Here is a 19,900-nt window from a genome sequence, read left to right on the forward strand (position 1 = left end):
GTTGGGTAGCATTTCCATAGTGGGGCTCACTTGAAAATGGTCCAAATCATCACAATCACTGGCTGTCTTGCGAATTTGCATAAGCATGATCAGAATGCCTCGTATGGTGGGCTCCAACTATCAAGGGCCACAGGTAAAGTAGCAACACTCAAAACAATCTTAACCCACCAAGTTGCAGGCCCTCAATCAGATGGCCAGAAATTATTATACTCAACAGATTGAAAGAATCAGGTGGAAGGGGCTACCAACCAAAATAGCCGATGGGCTTGAGTTCTGCCATCTCCCATTCCTTTTCCCACTGAAGGGTCCAATCCAGCTAATTAATCAGGAAATTAATTAGCATTAGCATTCGTTAAACATCCAATTGAATTAGTTGTCATCCTCGTTTTAAAACCTAGACCAGACAGTTGAGACAACCAGTCAGACCCCCTCCATCTTGTTTCAGTTCAGAAATCTAATTGATCTTAGAAAAAAAATATTAAAAAAGAAGAAGAAAAATTACCAAGTAATCTACTGTTAGTACGGGGATTTTGAGTTGAAGGCATGGTTCAACCATTGATACTTGCAATTCCATTTTTTTAGGAGTTTCAACACGAGGTCATGGGTTCGAGTACCCATTGTCATGAAATCTTGGCACTTAGTCCAGATCCACAGGCCATGAACCAGCACTACAAAAAAAAAGAAAAAAGGATGGGTGGGAATCATGCCAATCCACTCAATGGGTGGGCCAGACCAGAAAACTGAGTCGTGCCATCGGCTATCCTGTGATTTTGAAGTTGTGCCCCGCTCGACAGGTGGGTCAATCTGATTGTCATACCCGGTCATAATCATGGTGGGGCCCATCCTTTGTACGGATCGGATATTCCGCATATGCAAATGTGATCGTTTCTTTTTTAATTGAGAGAGAGAGAGAGAGATTGGGGTGGGCCACCTCTTTGGAGGAGAGCTCTGATTGGTATGGTAGGACGAAATTGACGGTGATCTTAGAAGGAATGGAAGAGGGGGTCTGGGGCTGAGGCTGCATGAAGGAGACACGGGTTTTGGGTGGTTCCATGTTCGGCATCACTTCTTCCATGTCTACACGAACGCTGCGTCTACTGTAGCAGCGGTCAGCACATTTGACATTGCTCGCCATCTGCCACGAGCTATCATGGTAGGACCCAATAATATGCGAGGAGCTTGTCGAAGCATGCCGACTCGCGTTGCGTGGGTTTCTGCTCGCTTGGATGAGTATTTTCTTTCTCTTGCTGTCGGCTGACAGAAGGCGAAAGAGCAGTGGGCTACGCCTGCTATGTTTTGGGAGAGCCCTGCCGCCTTGTCTACCCGTACTTGCCAATGAGGCGAGTCCCCAATCAAGTGGGCCACACCTAACCGTCCTTTTCTCCTGTGAGATGAACGACGGTGTGTCGGAGAGACCAGAAAAGCCCAATCCTGGCCTAAGCTACAGTATGCCAATCCTGGCACATGAAAAGAAAACGATAGAAAATCGATTACACCTGCTTGACCCATCGTGATAGGGTTGTTTATCAAGATCCATGCTTCCCATGTGAACCTTTTCATTTATCCTACTTTTAATCAACTAGGCTGCAACATGCAGAGATAATCCAATGAAAAGTACCACATGTGTGTTTCTAAGGCAGATCTCACAGTGAAAAACAAATATTCATTCCCTTTTACTGTAAATCCCACTTTTGATAGGCGCATGTGGTTATATTTCATTAAGCTATATAAGTTTTAAAATATTAACTATAACATATACTTTTTATTTCATTTTACTATGAGTCCTACAATAAAATGCCGCGGCGAGGGGATAAAACATGGTCAAAATAAAATGACTTGAGCCTAAGAGTAAGTAAAAGTCAACTAATATTAGGGGTATTGTTGATTGGGACTAGAAATCTAAGCCTAGTGTTTGGGTAAGCTATGGCAAGTCTACTAATGATTAACCTAGCTTGGCTTATCTTATAGGTGTATACTATATATTACATTATCAAGCCTTCCATATCATTAGTGTATATAATGACACGAATGGCTTGATAGTTTGGTAATGAGATAGATGATGAGCATACACTAGTAAATCATGAAAATTGTAAAACCCAGTTTACGTGGTGAACAGTATACTGTAATGGTGGAAAATTGGGTAATGTGGTTGGTGGGTAAGTAATCTCATAAAACATAGGTGTGCTGTAGAAGAACCTGAATTCCCTAGAAAAGCAAGATGGTTCATAAACATGAATAGATGGATCCCTGGCTGGGCCCTGATCAGGGTCATACATGAAAAATCCAACTTGGCCCATGGGCCAAGATGGTAGGTCTGAGACTGGTCCAAGTTAGGCCCAGCCACATCAAATGCCGGTCCACGACCAATGCCTCCATTTGAAGAAAGCCGAACCTCATTTCAAGAAAGTCGGCTACTGAAGTGACGTCACCAAGTTCTATGGCCCCCCTATGATATATGTGTTTTATTCACACCATCCATTCATTTTGAGATATCATTTTAGGGCACGAGCCAAAGAATGAGGCGGATAAAAAGCTGTAGTGGACCCCACCACATAGCACGGTGGGGAGAGTGATTCCCACTGTTGAAACTATTCTAAGGCCCACCATAATGTTTATTTGAAATCCAACGTTATCAAAAGTTAAAAAGGACATCAAATAAGGGAAAACACAAATATCAGTTGGATGATCCAAGCAACTACGCTGGTGTTGATGCGGATTGGATACTGATGGGTTGAGTGGCGAGATGTCACCAAGTTTTGTGGGCCCCACTATGACGTATGTGTTATAATCACACCATCCATCCATTTTGAGATATTATTTTAAGTCATGAGCCAAAGAATGAGGAAGATATAAATCTGTAGTTGACCCACCATAGAAAGCAGTGGGGAGAGTGATTCCCATCATTGAAACTATCCTAATGCCCATCATAATGTCTATTTGAAATCGAATCTGTTCAAAAGTTAAAAAAAGATGTGAAATGATAAAAAACACAAATATCAGCTTGATCTAAAACTTTTGTGGCGTTCATAAGTTTTTAACAGTGGGTGTCACTGTCCCAACTGTTTTCTATGCTGGGGTCCACTGGAGTTTCAGATTTAACTCATTTTTGAATATTGTACTCAAATGAGCTCTCCAAATGGATGGAAGGTGTGGATACAAAACATACATATTAGTGGAGCCATGGAACTTGGTGACGTCACGCGAGTCTCACTACTCAATCTGTCAGTAGTTAATCTACGCCGCGCTGGTGTATACACCAATCAATCTGCTTCTCTTTCATCTCGTCTTATCTACAAAACCTTCAATTGTTTTTTCCAGATTAAAAAAAACTGGAATATCTTTCCCGAAATTTCTATTTTTTTCAAATCCCAACGCAAATCCCCTTTAACATTGCAGAAATTGGATTTCTTTCAAATTTATTCTTTTCAAAGAAAAAAAGAAGAAGATTTCTTACCTCTAAAAATCCAGTGCTATCGACCGTGATTAGCCCACCAAATTCATCCGAAAGCAACTCCCATGGGCAGGTTTTAAGAAAAAAATGATAAAAGATTTTTTTTTTTTCTATATCTATTTTGTTCTTTTGAAATAATAGGTAGAGTTGTTGCTAATAACTATTTGTTTTTCCAATGAAATCGAAAATATCACTGATATTTTATAGACATTAGGAAGAGAAATGAATTTTTAACGTTTCAGTAACATCGGTCCAGTGATACCAATAATATCGGCGATATTATCCATTTTTCGTCGACAATGGAATCACTGGTTGGATCTAAAAACTTCCTTGATCTTTAGAAGTTTTTAATGGTGGGCGTCATTGTCCCACTGTTTTCTGTGCTAGGGCCCACCGAAGGTTTGGATTTAACTCATTATTTAGATATTTTCCTAAAATGATCTCTCCGGATGGACGGAGGGTGTGGATACAAAACATACAACTTGGTGGGGCCTACGGAACTTGGTGACGTCACTTCAGTATCGAGTCTCGCTACTCAACCTGTCAGTAGCTAATCCGCATCCCAAAGTAGACCTGCAATCGAAGACCCATCAAGATCAAAGCATCAGACCCACTCATGGAAGAAGAAAACCCATCAAGGAGGAGGAGAAGAAACAACATCAGCAACTAGCAATCAACCACTCTTCTCTCGGCAATGCAAGAAGAGGAATCCTCTCATCCTCCTCTCTCAGCAATGGAAAAAGAGCAATCTTCTCATCCTCCTATCTCAGCAATGGAAGAGCTGTCGTGGTACGCTGGCATAGCTACCTGCTTAAAGCTCCTCCTCATCCCATCCTACCGGAGCACCGACTTCGAAGTCCACCGCAATTGGCTGGCCGTTACATCCTCACTCCCTCTCTCCCAATGGTATGTCGACGACACCAGCCCCTGGACTCTCGACTACCCCCCTCTCTTTGCCTACTTCGAGCTCTTCCTCTCCTTTTTCGCCTCCCTCGTTGACCCCACCATCACCAACCTCCACCTCGGCCTCGATTACAACGCCGACACCGTCGTCTACTTCCAGCGCCTCACCGTCATAATTGCTGATTTGATTCTTTTCTATGGTGCCTATCGGATTGCGAGGAGGCTCGATATGGCGAGGCGGCGGATGGTTTTTGTTCTGGTCGTCTTCTCGCCTGCGTTGCTTATCGTTGATCATATCCATTTCCAGTATAATGGGTTCTTGATCGGGGTGCTTTTGATTTCGCTGGCATTATTGGAGGAAGGGAGGGATTTGGCAGGTGGGTTTGTTTTTGCGGCATTGCTTTGCTTGAAGCATCTGTTTGCGGTGGCGGCGCCGGTGTATTTTGTTTATCTGCTGAGGCATTATTGTAGGGGCGGGATTGGGACGGCCACCGGGAGGTTTTTGGCAATGGGAGCTGCAGTGGGGGCAGTGTTTGCAGTGGCGTTCGGGCCATTTTTGTATTACGGGCAGGTGAGATTCTGTTTTTTTTTTTTTCCCCTTCTTTTCCATACGCGCTATGATCTAATTATTTTAGATAGCATTCACAATAGCCTTTGAAATGATTCTGCCTATGGATGGTTTGTCTATCTGGTAATTTTCTTTAATGGGTTTTTGCGAACACATGAATGCAGTTGTTTTGAGTGGAAGGAGTCAGCTTGATTCACTCATTAATTTGTGGTGTTTTTTGCTTTTGCCTACACTTTCTATTATTTGTAGGTTCTTCCAAAGTCAATGTTATAATTTTTGCATTCAGCCATATATAAATTCATAGGAGTGCTGTTTTTAGATACGTCATACTTTTTTGACAACTAGAGTTAATACCACAAGACTAATTGTTTGACGAAATTCTCAAATCAAAGCAGATGATAATACAGGGAGATGATCAATATTTCAGTGTTCAATGAGATGTTTATTTATTTTTATGTTTTACATGTACAACTAGTGCATGGTAATGCGACAATGCATTTAGTTATTTAATTAATTATTTTTTGTTGCTATTGCCTCCGATGAAAATACTTAAGGATTGTCATTGTGAATTATCATTACCGTATTTGGATAACATCCTGGAGTAGGTGAATCATCATCTAAGCTTTATACCAATCAATTGGGGTTAGTGAATGTGTTTCCCAAAACTTGTAATGCCTGAGTTCGGTTGGCTTATAAATGGTCATTTGGATGCACAAAACTTTTGGAATCTTTCCATGAAATTCATTATCATAATCATCTTCATCTAAGCCTTATCCGAACTAATTGGGGTCGGCCACGTGAATCCTTTTCCGCCATTCCACTCTATCAAGGTCTATAACTTCGTCTAGCATGAAGATTTCTAAAGGCTTGGCATGGTATCTCTCCCGAGAAGAAAAAGTTGCTGCTATGGAGAATGCCGCTGCTTGCTGTCTGGTGGGCAGTTTGGGAAGAAAGGAATGACAGATGTTTCAATGGAATATCCAATCAAGCCGATTATGTCGCGGAGAGAGCTAGATTGTTAATTGTAGAATGGGCGGTTAACATAGATAAACTAAAGGGTTATAATATGCAGTTCTTAGTTTCTTAATAGTCTGCGTAGCCTCGTTGCCGGCGCAGGCTATCTGCCTTGTATTCTCCTTTTTCCTTTAATATATAAGTGACTTTTCCAAAAAAAAAAAACAAAAAACAAACTTCGTCTAGCATGAGTTTGGAATGTCATATTGTTCGGATTCATGTTGGAAGTTATGGCATAAGCGCAAATGCCAACTTGGCGCAACCCTCCTTTATCCGGGCCAGGGACTGGCAATGAGAGCACAATAATCCCATAGGTATGTAATAGACTATTACATAGATTGATTACAATCAACGAATGAATTTAAATTCATGAATATCTTTTCTTTAAGTACATTGATCTACAATATCCAACATTTGGGTCCAATCTTTGATTTCCCATCCCTCTCATAAAATCACTTTTGAGTCAAATGATCCTAGCCATCACTGGTTTCATGTTCCCACCTTTGATTCCCGATCCCTCACTTGAAATCACTTTAGATGATAGTTGGAATTGATAGCGGGAATCAAGTGAAAATCTTAGTTTTTGGGGCATCTCAATTTGGCATATGTATCGAATTTAAGGGCACATGAGGCATTGCAATATCTGACTATTTTTTATTTCCTTGGTGCACCCAAACGTTGGAATCAAGGGGAAGTGGAGATCCGGATGCCTAGAAGTGCAATGCCCCTAATCCGAATAGCCCCCTATTGTGCAATTTTAAGTGTGGGATCTCCATAATGTCCATATTGAACACCTTAGAGTCTTGGAACTTTCTTAGACGGTTTTATTATCGGATTCAAGCATCCGCAACAAGTGTTATTGTTCCCATGGCAATTCTTATCAGTAAGTCACTATTTAATGTCAATTTCCCACCCTTTCTAATTTGCCAACCTTTCAAACCATATCTTCTGTGAAGAGGGCTCCGAAGCATGCATGTCCACCACTTCTCACCCTCCTCTCCAGCTTCTCATGGGTGTGGATGTCTTTTTGTTTTTGTTTAATTGCTTAAGCATCCCTTCTAACATACAAGAAATAACTAAACAAAGGAATGCTAAACTTCCCTTCTTTTAGATTGTAGAAGTTTGCTTTCCATACAATGTTTTGGGAATTTGGAAGTGAAGTATTACTTCTCCAACTAATGGTTATTTTGTGAACTTTCTATTTGATTTAAATTTATCAAATGGAGGTCTTTAGAGATCCCTTATTACTTTACCATCTCATTGTCCATCACCTCCGTTGGTATGCATCATCATCATTGTCGTCATCATCATCATAGCCTTGTATTGTAAATGTGGTCACCCGTTCTCATTTGATTGGCATGAGTTTGATGACTGCTTGCCCACCTGACATCAAACCTCCTTTATCTGGCGCAAATGTAATCACTACTAGGAGTTGCTTCATTGTATGTGCGTGTGTTCGATTCCGGGAATCCAATTTCTAGGGTTTGGCGAATTGCCGTGTGTGTCTATGTTCAGTTAAAAAAATAATTGTTCATAGGGTTTGGCAAATCTCACACTCCATATTGATGAAGGATTCTAATAGTGATATCCATATCCATGAAACATAGACTTAATAACTTTTGATCAAGCAATTCATTGTCGTCACAGTCATCATCATTATCATCATCTAAGCCTTATACCAACTAATTGGGTTGCCTACATGAATCATGTTTTGCTCTCAAGGGCCATAACTTCAGTTATGCAACCCAGTTATTGAGTCAATGAGATCTTAATACCTAAACTACAAAAAATTAAAAAAAAGTATACCCACAAGAAGAATGGAGTTGAGACTTGAGAGAGAGAGAGAGAACTTTACTGATATCAATTTTCTTCTCTTACAAAACTTTAAGAAAACTCACACTTAGAAAATTTATTTCAATGACTAACTCTTACACCACCACCCCCTTTTATACATTCTAAATGCATTTGTAATTAAAATCTCCCCCCCTCCAAATATAGAGATTGATTTCAAATCAACCACAATTTACTACAAACCAATCCAATCTTCCTTAATATGGTAAAAGCCTAGTCAAAGGCAAACATGGAAAGTAATTATATCTCTAAAACCAACCTATATCTTCAATCATATCAATTACATCCTCAATCACGTCTTTAAATCAGCCCCCTATATCTCCCAAAAATAGTAAATTATAGTCCTTGATTTAGGCCCTAAAATCTGTAAATAAATAGTCCAAAAAGCAACATGTATCGGGCCCTTCGGTGGGCTATGGGCCTACGTCATTGACGGGCCCTACAGTGGGCATAGATGAGTTGTGGGCCTGCATCAGGTCATCCTCAGCTTTTTGATTGTAGATCACAAATGACTGTGTTGTGTCAACCTCAACTTTCTTTGTTTGTTTGTTTCTTTTTTCTTTTCTTTTCTTTTCTTTTCTTCTTTTTGATTCAAATGACCTCAACTTTCTTTTACTCCCATAAGGAGGGAAATTCACCCCCCATGATTGTTGTGGCAGATTAGTCATTTGCTAATTGTTTGTCATGTGCCTTTTGTGTTTGTCATCTTTTATTTGGTATCATGATTGAAGATCATCTCAATCCAATTTGGCAAGCGCACCATGAACCCCTCTTCAATCTCAGTTTGCATGAATTCCCTTAGTGTTTGCTGGAGTGATTTGTTAATGAGTTTGCATTTGGTTCATACAAGGATATTTGTATTGATTTTCTGAATATGAAAATTGTTTGTTTAGCATAATTGTTGCAAAATAGGTAGCAAGAAACATGGGTACTTGGGATAAGGGTGGGGCGGGCATAAGGAACTTGGAGGATAAATCTAGCTTTGTTACGAGAGTGGGTTTGAAGATTTGGTATAGAGTTGGGTTCTTAGTGGAGAGGTGTGGTCAGTAGGTAATATGGGGTTGTAGAGATGGACTGGTGGACTAGGTCGTCATTCCTATATAGGCTTTCACATGTTTGGAAATTGGTAGCTTCAATTAGACAGAGTATGGGAAGGTGATGAGGACATCGTGCACACGCACGCCCGCACACCACCACCCCTACGCACTTACGTACGCAGAAGGAGGACCACACCATCGATCTGGCTCGATGACGACGTCCAGGGAGGGCCTCCTAGCTAGAAGACAAGTTTTGGTTCAGAAAAGTGGCCCGATAGTCAAGAAAAGCCCACCATGGGATCTCATGATCGTGGCCCACTCGTCGGATTGGTTTTATATTTTAGGTTTTTTTTATTGTTATTATTTAGAACATCGTGAACGCTTTAGATTTCCTTGTTTGGTTTTTATTTTAGTTTACTTCATCGCCAAGTAATAGGTGTCGCACATGGTGCGAGTTTTTGGGTATAGGGTTCTCCCTATAAATAGGCACCCTTTGTAGTTCTTTTCATTCATTGAAGTTAATAAAAAATTCCTGCTTTATTTTTCTGCTCTCTTCGTGAGTTGTGGAAGAATTCAAAAGTGGGTGCGAAGCCCTTCCTTTTCAAAGGGCTAACTACCGTGGTGCGAAGCCACATCGATCTCAATTCACCCCCATCTTCCATCATCTTTTTTTTCCATCTTTCCCCCACCATCCGTACTTCGAATTTGTCCTTTTGTTGCATCAGATTTCTTCATTGAAGCAGGTTTCCAGATTTCGGCCCGCGGGCGAGCTGAAACTTCGGCGGAGCACCACGCACAAACCTTATATCGGATCGAGCTGAAATTTGGAGGTTTTGGAGTCCATCCCTGGCCGACCAGGGCCAAGGTGGCCTTTTTCTGAATAGTGGGCCCCACACACGTGCGGCCGGGATCACACGCACGTCCGTCTGGGCCATTGTTGCTGTCCACACGCGGGATCATCTTTTGGCTCAGGTTTTTATTCTCTTTTATCCTCTCATAGCCATTTTTTCATGAATCCTAACCCTATATTACATGATCCCCAATTGATTTGCCCCCTTTTATCACCTTAGGGTTCCTTGAATTGAAATTAGGGAATCTCTTGTATTAGGGACTGATTTTTATGCATGAGTAGTTGATTTTATTTCCCTTTGACATTGTTTGGTTTATAATTTTATTGGTCCAGTCCTAGCCTGTGTCGGCTTGGACCCGCATAGATTCCCCTTTAATTGAATGTTTGGATTTTCATGTGGGATGTGGAATTTGTGTGATTGTTTCTGAATTGGTGTGATCTAAGCCTGCAATCTTGCATATCATATTTAATTTCCCATGTCCTACATCAGAAGGGGTTGGTTTCTTGTGGGGAATGGAAAGAACATTATATTCTGGGAGGATAGGTGGGTGGGGGATAAAAAATTGAGCGAATTATTCCTTTGATTGGTTGCGATAGCAGCCGAAGGGGGATTGAGGTTAGGTAGTTGTTATTCAGTAGTTGGAGAGAAGATCATTTGTGCCCCGCCATGGAGGTGGAATTTAGAAGATGACGAGTTTAAAGAGTTCATTTCTTTGCTTAAAATATTATCAAAGATAGATCTAGTTATTTCAAAGGCATATTCTATGATATGGAAAAGAGACAAATCTAGTAGGTTTTCAGGCAAATTGTTCTACATGATCCTAAGTAGGCTCTAGTGATGGGGTTTGTGCAACATCATTCATATGGAGTTATGGCGCTCCTCCAAAGGTAGTGGTGCTTGCGTGGCTAGTGTGGGGGCAGTGGATAACCTTCGAAAGTGAAGTTTTAGTCTTCCTAATGTTTGCTTGATGTGTATGTGTGGCGAGGAATCGATGGATCACCTCTTTCTTCATTGTCCTTTTGCAAAGAGGTTATGGGATCATTTCTTTGCTTTGTTCGGAGTTGTATGGGTAGCACCAGACTCTGTCGACAATTTTTTCCTAACATGGCAGGGAGGGGCTGTAAAGAAGACGGGGAGCAAAATATGGCGATTATATTTACTTGTGGGCATATAGACCATATGGCAGGAAAGGAACAATTGATGTTTTAGAAATTATGACAGCCAGTTTCCCGAGGTGTTTAGCAGAGCAAAATCTCTCGTAATAGAATGGGCTTTATCCTCAAAAATCATAGAGCTCTTTTCAGTTTTTTGGAGGGAGTTGTAATTTCCCAATTTCTTGTATATTTGTAAAGTTCGGTTTCTTGTACATTTGTAAAGTTCGGTTTCTTGTACATTTGTAAAGTTCGGGCTTTGGCTCGTTATAGAAATAATATCATCATCATTTTAAGAAAAAAAAGAAAAGAAACATGGGTACTTCCTTTTTCCTTTCATTCTTTCTTCTTCTTCTGTTGTTATTGCTGCTGTTGCTACTATTGATGATGATGATGGTGCAAATTAATTGTTAATGTGGCTACTAAAGAGATATGAGGGGAGGCCTAGTGATTCATATAAAAAAGAGCTAAGGATTAGCTGCATTGAGGTTCAATGCTTATCTCGATGTGCTTAATAGAAATACAGCAATTGTAGCCTCCAAGGAAAATCTTTCTTCACCGGAGTTCTCTTTTGGAATCTAGCTTCTTATTCTCCTTCCGACTTTGCACATACGCTCATATTTTTCTTCTGGTGGGGAAACTGCATCATGGCTTCTTTTGTAGTGTCCGTGTGGCCGTTGCATTCTACTCTATCATGGATCATATCCTCAATTAAAACATAGGTCATCAAGTCTTTTCTTACTTCCTCCACTAGAGTCCTTTTGGGCCTTCCCGTTGCCTTTTTAGAGCTTTCAACTTGAACTAACTCCTAACCGGTGTAGTTCTTGGCTTCCATGCACATGGCCAAACTATCTAAGTCTAATTTTCCTTGTCTTATTACCTATTGATGTTACTCCTAAGTTCCCTCGAATGCATTCATTCTTAATTCTATCCTTCCGTGTCTTACCACTCATCCATTTCAATATCCTCATTTTTGCTATACTAATCCTATGAACGTGTTCTTCTTGATTGGCGAACATTCTATTCCATATTTGACTACACCTTGGTCCCTTCTCTTACAAGAATCAATACATTCATTAGCCAATAGGGACCCATCAACAATATGTCAACAATCTCTCCCGTCCATGAAAGCCCCTTGAGAAGCCGAGATTATATTCCCCAACACCAATCGGAATCTAGACACCAAAATCTTCGCCAATATCTTATTTGGACCACCTAGTAAGCTAATGGGACGGAAGTCTTTAAGGCTTTCAGCTCCTTTTTTGGGAATCAAAGTAATGAAAGTGGACCCTAATTCCATTGCTATAAAACCTTTCTCAAATAATTCATTCATGAAACATAGCATGTCTCTCCCGACCAATTTCCAAATTTTTTGAAAGAACACTGATGGGAAACCATCCGGGCCCATGGCTTTATCATCACCCAACTCTACCATCGCTTTCTTGACTTCTTCCTCCAAGAATGGTTGCTCTAAAGAATCTGCCGCCTCAGCTGTAAGACCATCAAAATATACATCATCAAGTGTAGGACGATGCTACACGTCTTTTGATAAGGGTTTTTTTTTTTTTTTTTGGTAAAACTCAACTATTGCACCACTGATTTTTGCTTTCCCCTAAAGCCTTTCACCGTCTTCCATTAGAACTTTGATCTTGTTTGTGCACGCTCGAGCACTTGCAATCGCATGAAAAAAACTTGGTATTTTTGTGCCCTTCTTTTAGCCACAATGCTCTCGACCTTTGACGCCATTTAATCTCTTCTTCCCATAATCTAGCAGAATATTTCACACAATAGACCTCCTGCCATGCTCTCTCTTCCTCCAACAAATGCCCCAACTTTCTTTAATATCCAGCCTCTGCATTTCTTGAAGCAAATTAGACGATTCCTCCTCCTGACCTTGCAGGAGCACTTATTTACACTCACATATCTTACTCTTCAACAATTTGAATTTTTGAAAAATGGGGAAACCTGCCCCCCATAGACCAAGAAAGATGTCCACCATTCTACTATCTTATCCTCAAAACCTTCTATCTCTAACCAAGCTAGCTCAAATATGAAAGGACGTGGACCTCAATTCTCCTCATCTACCTCAAGAAATATTGGGCAATGATTGGAAAAAGGTCTAGGCATCCCAGTCTGATGAATCATTGGAAACTTCTCCACCCATTCCGTTGAGATGAGAAATCTGCTATTACAAGCTTCTTCTTCTTTTTTTTTTTCTTGTAACAGGGGTTGTTACCCACTGTAACGTAGAATGGTTCCCACCATACCGTTACATAATCATTTTTAAATACCTTTCTCACATGTACCATTTGTGCCATAAACTATGATCTGGAATACAATTATGTACATTTGGTCACATGATCCAAGTATCAAAACAATTATGATCTGGAATACAAAAACTGCATAGAGATAGGAATGTGAAAGTTTGAATCTTCTGCAAAGTTTTATTTTGGCTTGAAGATGCCAGCTCTTACTTTACAGTTAAAATTGCACAATACATCCCACCAAATTCTTGACCCGCTACATTTCTTCTGCAAAATATTTAAGAAACCACAGCAATGTGGGATGCTATATAAGATACAAATCATAAAGGCAGAGAAGAAAAGGATACAAGGAATCGGCAATTTATTTATTTATTTGAAAGATAATGGAATTGGCAATTTATGCCTTACACTAAAACAAAATAATGATAATAGTAATACATACAGGCATTCATGCCCGCATGCAATTGGGATCACTTGTGTCCTTATATGGGCTGGTGTGTAGTTATTCACATTCGCACCCTTGCCGGCAGACAGAATCAATTCATTTGTACAAAATTCAAATGAACAATGTCCATGACTTACCCGTAGACCATAGCAGGGATCAGATCACGACCTGTTTTTTCAACCATAGGATCGAAACAATCCTGGCAGAAAGAAAGAGGCAATGTTAAATAAGACAAACAAACAAGCACCTGCACATCAGGAAGGATTTTCATTCACGATTCAACAAACATAAAATTCATTTCGTTTCCTTTTTATGACTTCATATGTTGGTTTTCGGGTTTTCTATGCTACTCCAATTTCCAATTCAATAATTTCCAAGTATCTAATCGGTCCCTAAAGTATTTGAAATTTGAAGAACTACAACTGATTTGGTAAATATTGCAACATATGTAAGCAAAGGTATTACTTGGATTCCGTGGCCAGGCTTATATATCACTACATGCAACTCATTAAAATTATTTTTACTCAAGTATATGCAACAACATATATATGCAAGCAAGGAAAACTATTACTAGAATTCTGACAGAGGACCACAGGCACATAGATTGCTTCACTAGTCACTACATCTGCAAGAATTAATATTAGTATTTTTTTTTTTTTTTTCCATCATCACCACCTCATCGTCCTAGCCATTTGAGGTTGGTGTTACGAACCCTGTTTCGCTAATCCCACTATCCTCAGAAAGTGAAAAATCCTTCGTATCACTTCATAGCTGAAAAGTAGACACTTGCTGACAAATACAAACTCTTTGATCTTCCTTCAAAATGGAAACACCTGTTCTAGCATATCAAGAATAAACTTGCATCTTGATCTCACAATTCCATATATTCCTAGGGAACTGCATTGACCAAAAACCTTTGTCATTCGCCACTTCATAAACATCCTCAATAGAAGAATTCCAGTTGGTTATCAAACATAACCTCAGAAACCTATTAGCTAGAGTCAATTCGTCAAAATCGTGTGACTTGTGATATGAATCATGTGATTTATATTGAACCACACACCAAAATACATGAATTGCAGGTTCAAATAGCGAATCACAATTTATCGTAACCGGTTATCATATGAAGCATATTGTCGCTGTATTGAATCGTATGATTACCGTATCAAATTGTCTTAATCATAGCATAATTTTGGACTGTAAATGGGGCCCAAGATAACATAAAAATGAAATTTCCCCATTTTTATACATTTTTCCTTCTTTTTAAAAACCTTTTAAAAACCTTTTACCTGGTAGTCTAACAACGCTCTTTGGATGAAGGTGTCAAAACCATTGAAACCTTATTAGAGTCCGCATAAGATTTCACCTCATGAAGGGGTTGTATGGCACATAAAACATAATGTGGGCCTCAATGATCGAATTTTCCATGTCACTGTTTTCTTTGTTTTGGCCCACGCCTCTTTTTGGGATCACATCCTAACATTGTCTGGCGAAACTGATGGAAGGAGTGAATGTTACATGGACCCCACAGAGGTTTGGGTTACAGGGGCCTCCATGTAACTGGAGTAACACGCAATTCCCGTCCCATCTTATCAGCAACAAAAGTCACCGCTATGCCGGGAAGCTATCCACATCTTAAACATCTTCTTCACTTATTCCCTAAATCATGTTAAAAGGTTTCACAAGGTAAAAGTCAAATCTTCGTGGAGGGTGACCATAAGAGAGTTGCATGTTTGCTGTTTATTTTGCTCTAACACTAGTCTTCTACTTGGTGAAATTAAAAATAGGTATCCTCAATTTAGCAATTAGTTTGATTAATGATGTCAAATATCCTTTTTTCGGTACATCAATCCTTTTAGAAGTTTTATCCAGCTTCAAAGTTCAGATGTTAGTCTTTTGCACCTATTTCCTATTTTGGCATTTTTCTGTTGCTTATTATGTTGGGTGAATTCTTCATTTTCATGGATTGAATCCGTATATTTGTACCGCTAAGTTACTTTTCAATCATATGCAATCATCTCAATGTTCTCAAAGACATCACATCTGCATTATGTGCATGGATATCGTCATGCTAACCTCTACTTCATCATGTTTGTAATGTCGCATTTTTGTGTGTGTCAGATACAGCAAGTTCTCCGCCGTATGTTTCCATTTGGAAGGGGGTTATGCCATGCATATTGGGCTCCTAATGTCTGGGTATTTTACATAATTTTTGATAAAGTGCTGGCTTTCTTGCTCAGAAAGCTGGGTTTTGACATTAAGGCACCTGCTGCTTCATTCACTGGAGGGCTAGTTGGGGATTCCTCACCTTTTTCTGTACTTCCACAGGTAAGCTTGTTTGATTTCTTCCACACAACACATATCAGCACCGAGTGATGATATTTGGACTTCTGTGGAATGACAGGTCACCCCTCTGGCGACCTTCTTGTTAGTCATACTTGCAATGTCTCCATGTCTTATAAAGGCATGGAGAGAGCCTCAGCCAAAGCATATCATGAGATGGGTAGCATATGCTTACACCTGTGCCTTTCTCTTCGGATGGCACATTCACGAGAAAGCATCACTTCATTTCGTGATCCTCCTTGGAATTGTTGCAACTCATAGCGTGGAAGATGCAAGGCACTATTTCTTGTTATCGGCAGGTACACTTTTCTAACTGCTTGGACTTTTAGTATTGTGTGAATTTTCTTGTGGAAGCTGGTAGCGACACAGCTGCGAGCCATCGAATGTGCGAAGATGTTGAGTATGATGACAGCCTTTCATTTATTTTCTATTGATAATTTATAACAACCTTTTATGCGATTTGATGCTCCTGATATTTTTGGTATGGACAAAATTTCTCTTGATTTTAGGAAGTTCCATGGTTTGTTCTGTTTTCAGTGAACATACCAACACACCTGATCTTGAGAACTGGCTTTGGATTGGTACTTCTTCAAGCATCGGCTTGCCATTTCAACACCATATTATGTGCATATTATTGCTAGATGGGAGGTTTCAATTTTAAGAAAATAGGTTTTGTTGTGCAAGATTTGGTATTACTGATTTGGGTATGCTCATGTGTTTGTCTATGGTTTGGCTGTTTTCTTGAAAAATCTGAAATCCTGTTGCCAATTTCTAAAATTCATAAAAAGAACCCCACAACATCTGTTGCTCAGACACTTGAACTAGGGAGTCCAAACTGCTTAGGACACTTGGAGAAAATCTCAAAATTCTTAGAAAGGTACATGCATGTTCATAAATGTAAGACATGCTCTACTGCTCTCGCATTGCGTCACAAAGATAAAGAAAGAAAGGTAGAATCAGTTGCTTCTAAAAAGAAACTTGAAATTGCTAAAAATATTTGATTCTACCATTTATAATACTCATTTAGGGTGTGTCCGGTTGTACCAAATATCATCCCAAATTAGACTGATTAATCATGAAATTTCATGATATTTGGTGCATCTAAATGCATTGTTACATATCTACTGGAAAATGGCAAGCACATGTGTCACAAAAAATCACTTTAATATGGTAAAATTGCAGAGGTTCAAAATTATTGGAATTTTGTGAGTTGGTGATTTGGCAAATAGTGTCTTAGGATTTATGATTGAACAAATTCTTTTTTGTTTTTTGGGAAGGTATGATTGAACAAATTCATTTCACAAAACATTTTAGGATTTTAGGTAGCATGAAATATCCTGTTGGATAAATTAATTTTGGGATGTTGGTACAATATGAAATGAAGAATGTTAGAAATATCTGATATACGGAGAAGTTTATCCCAAAATTAGGCAAATAAAGTGCAGACATTCTCCTTATACCACCAGGTACATGTTACTCATGCAGGGGGCAGATTACCTACCTTCGGAGGCACGGAATTTTCGCTCCTCCAGATTGTGTACCACACACATGGTATATGTGTATGAAAAGATCCTAATCAGGCATCATGTAGGCTCAGCTGTCGATTGGCCCCTAACCAAATTTTGCTTTGATTGGACTATCTTAATCATCAAATAAACTGGGGCTTAATTGCATCTGTTGCTGACTATTGTATTTTCGCCTTCGTTTGTATGCTGCCACATAAATGGCTAGAATCATCCAAATGTTGTGACCTTTAATGAGAAATTCGAAATTGATCATTTCAATCTCATTCATGTGTGCCATGTATTCTAAATGACATGGAGGCATCCAATCCGCTCCACCCTCCCACTCATTTAAAGCATCCTGTTGCAGAGTTATTTTTAAAACCTGAAGTACCAACTAAGACCCTGTTTGGTTGCCAGCTAAAAATGATTTCATCGCATTTTAGTTAACAATAATTATGTATTAGAGATTAACCAAAAGTTAATACATAATGAATATGAACTAAAATGAGATGAACTCATTTTTGAGTAGCAACTGAACAAGGCCTGAGGGTATTTTAGGAACACGCATAATCAAAATGTAAGGTAGGTCAATGATTCAAAGGTTAATTTTTCATGAGTAAACATCTAGAAAAGTTAATGTGGAATCTTAAGTAGATTAGAGAAATAGAAAGTTCTTTAGATGCTTTTACGTATGACTAAGGTATCTTTGAGTTGTAATAGAATTGACCTGTTATGTGGAAACTCCAAATGAAGATTGACAAAAACACCAAAACTCTTGTTTCTATTTTGATTCATTCATCGCAAATAATACATACCACGGAAGTTTAAGAAGAGAACACAACGTTGTCATTGATGAAGATTCTTGACAGCACCATCGTACAAAACTATCTTAACAAATACGATCCGGATTTTGACAAACTTCGGTTTGTTTTTTGTTGATTTCTATCACTTGCCTTCCTCTGGTTTGACGACTTACATTTTCTTCCTTTTTCTGTTCTTGTGCGGTGCAGTGTCCTGCTATTCGATGTTCCCGCTTCTATTTGAACCCAAAGAATATCCCATAAAAGTGCTGCTGCTGCTCATCCACTTGGCTCTCATGTGGTTAGGTTTCTCCATGCAATTCAGGGATGGTGCAATGACCAAAGGAAGCAAAAGAGTAAAATCAAAAGGCTCTGTGGAGAAGAACAGAAACAAGTTGATCGGATGCATTGGGGTCGTTTATCTATTGGGCATGGTGGGTGTCGAGATATGGGGTCAATTGTTACACCCTTACATTTTCTCCAACAAACTCCCATTTCTACCTCTTATGTTGGTGTCCATATACTGTGCATTGGGGATGATGTACTCTTGGCTTTTTCAGCTCATTCGGATAATTAAATCTCCTTAACCAAATCCTGATTGTTATTGAGAACCACGGCATTTCTTTATATGCTAGTCCAGTGAGGATTTATGTGGAGATAGATGGAGTTGGGTGGGCCATCTTGCAAAAATGGGGCCAAATCAATGGGTCCCTTTGTCACTTTTCTGATGAGCAAGGGTAAGGACCATGGGGTGGGCTCTTCTCTCCTCTTCTTGTTTCTTTTATTTTTGGATTAATTGTACTTACTTCCCCTTAGTTATATGACAATTATACATGCCTCCCCCCCTTTCAAATATTCATTGCGGATTCCCTGAAACAGTCTATTGAGCAATGGACTGTTTTATCCATCTCACATGCAAATAGTAGATGTGTGGGCCAACCATAGTGATGTGTGGTCACTCTGCCAAGAAAATGACACCTGAAAAATCAAGTTGATACAATCACCAGGTGGCCCACCATGTGAATTTAGATGTTTCTGGTTCATTTTTTGTGCATCTAATTTTTATATTGAATCTGACCTTGCTGGGCAGGTTGGATGCCTTTTATGCATAAAGGCCCAATGCGCAGGTGAAAAGAGCTCCTCTGGTGAGGGTATGTTTGTCATTTTTTAGACTCTTAACCTCTCCAAGATAGGGGAGGTGCTTGCAATCATCCAGAACAGGGGAGGTAATTATAATTGTCACATAAACGAGGGGAGGTAGCTGCAGATTACCCTTTTTTCTAATCCCAAAAGACAAGAATCACAGTTCTGATTGCAGCAAATGGGGGACTCGGATCTTGGGGCTGAAATTATATTGTAACAAAGGTGAAATGCACCCTTGGTTTCCTAGCCTGTTTCTGAGGTTTGAATTTTTTCTGTAGATTAACCTCTTTCTACATCAATGTTAATTTGTGGCCCAAGGAGAACGTTTAGAGGAGATTGCCCACCAATAATAGTAGCCATTGGCTTCTTTACTCTGATAATCAACCATCATTAAATTAAGGCATCTGGCCAAATGACTGGAACTTCCATCTCCTGTAGAAGTCCCCGAGGTTCTTGTTCTTGTGAGAGGGTGATTTTTTATTTTTTATTTTCCTTTTCCAGCAGAAGTCCTTGAGGTTCTTGATCTTGGAGAGGACGTTTTTTCCATTCTGCAAATTGGTATTGAGGAGTATTT

At 39.5% G+C, this 19,900-nt stretch overlaps 1 protein-coding gene across 1 annotated transcript; it reads left to right on the forward strand.

Moving 5' to 3' along the window:
• The first annotated feature begins 4,005 nt into the window (after positions 1 to 4,005).
• LOC131248114 (probable dolichyl pyrophosphate Glc1Man9GlcNAc2 alpha-1,3-glucosyltransferase) lies at positions 4,006 to 18,839 on the forward strand. The gene is made up of 4 exons (XM_058248170.1): positions 4,006 to 4,925; positions 15,657 to 15,863; positions 15,940 to 16,177; positions 18,394 to 18,839. Exons 1-4 carry the CDS (start codon positions 4,146 to 4,148, stop codon positions 18,768 to 18,770), a joined length of 1,602 nt encoding a protein of 533 aa, XP_058104153.1. The 5' UTR covers positions 4,006 to 4,145; the 3' UTR covers positions 18,771 to 18,839.
• Positions 18,840 to 19,900: the final 1,061 nt, after the last annotated feature.

The sequence above is a fragment of the Magnolia sinica genome, chromosome 6, assembly GCF_029962835.1.
Source record: "Magnolia sinica isolate HGM2019 chromosome 6, MsV1, whole genome shotgun sequence".
Classification (NCBI taxonomy): Eukaryota; Viridiplantae; Streptophyta; class Magnoliopsida; order Magnoliales; family Magnoliaceae; genus Magnolia; species Magnolia sinica.

Coding starts and splice junctions, on each gene's coding strand:
- LOC131248114 (XM_058248170.1), top strand. CDS start 4,146: ATGCAAGAAGAGGAATCCTCTCATCCTCCTCTCTCAGCAATGGAAAAA. Junction 15,864..15,939: donor CTTTTTCTGTACTTCCACAG/GTAAGCTTGTTT, acceptor GTGGAATGACAG/GTCACCCCTCTGGCGACCTT. Junction 16,178..18,393: donor CTATTTCTTGTTATCGGCAG/GTACACTTTTCT, acceptor TGTGCGGTGCAG/TGTCCTGCTATTCGATGTTC.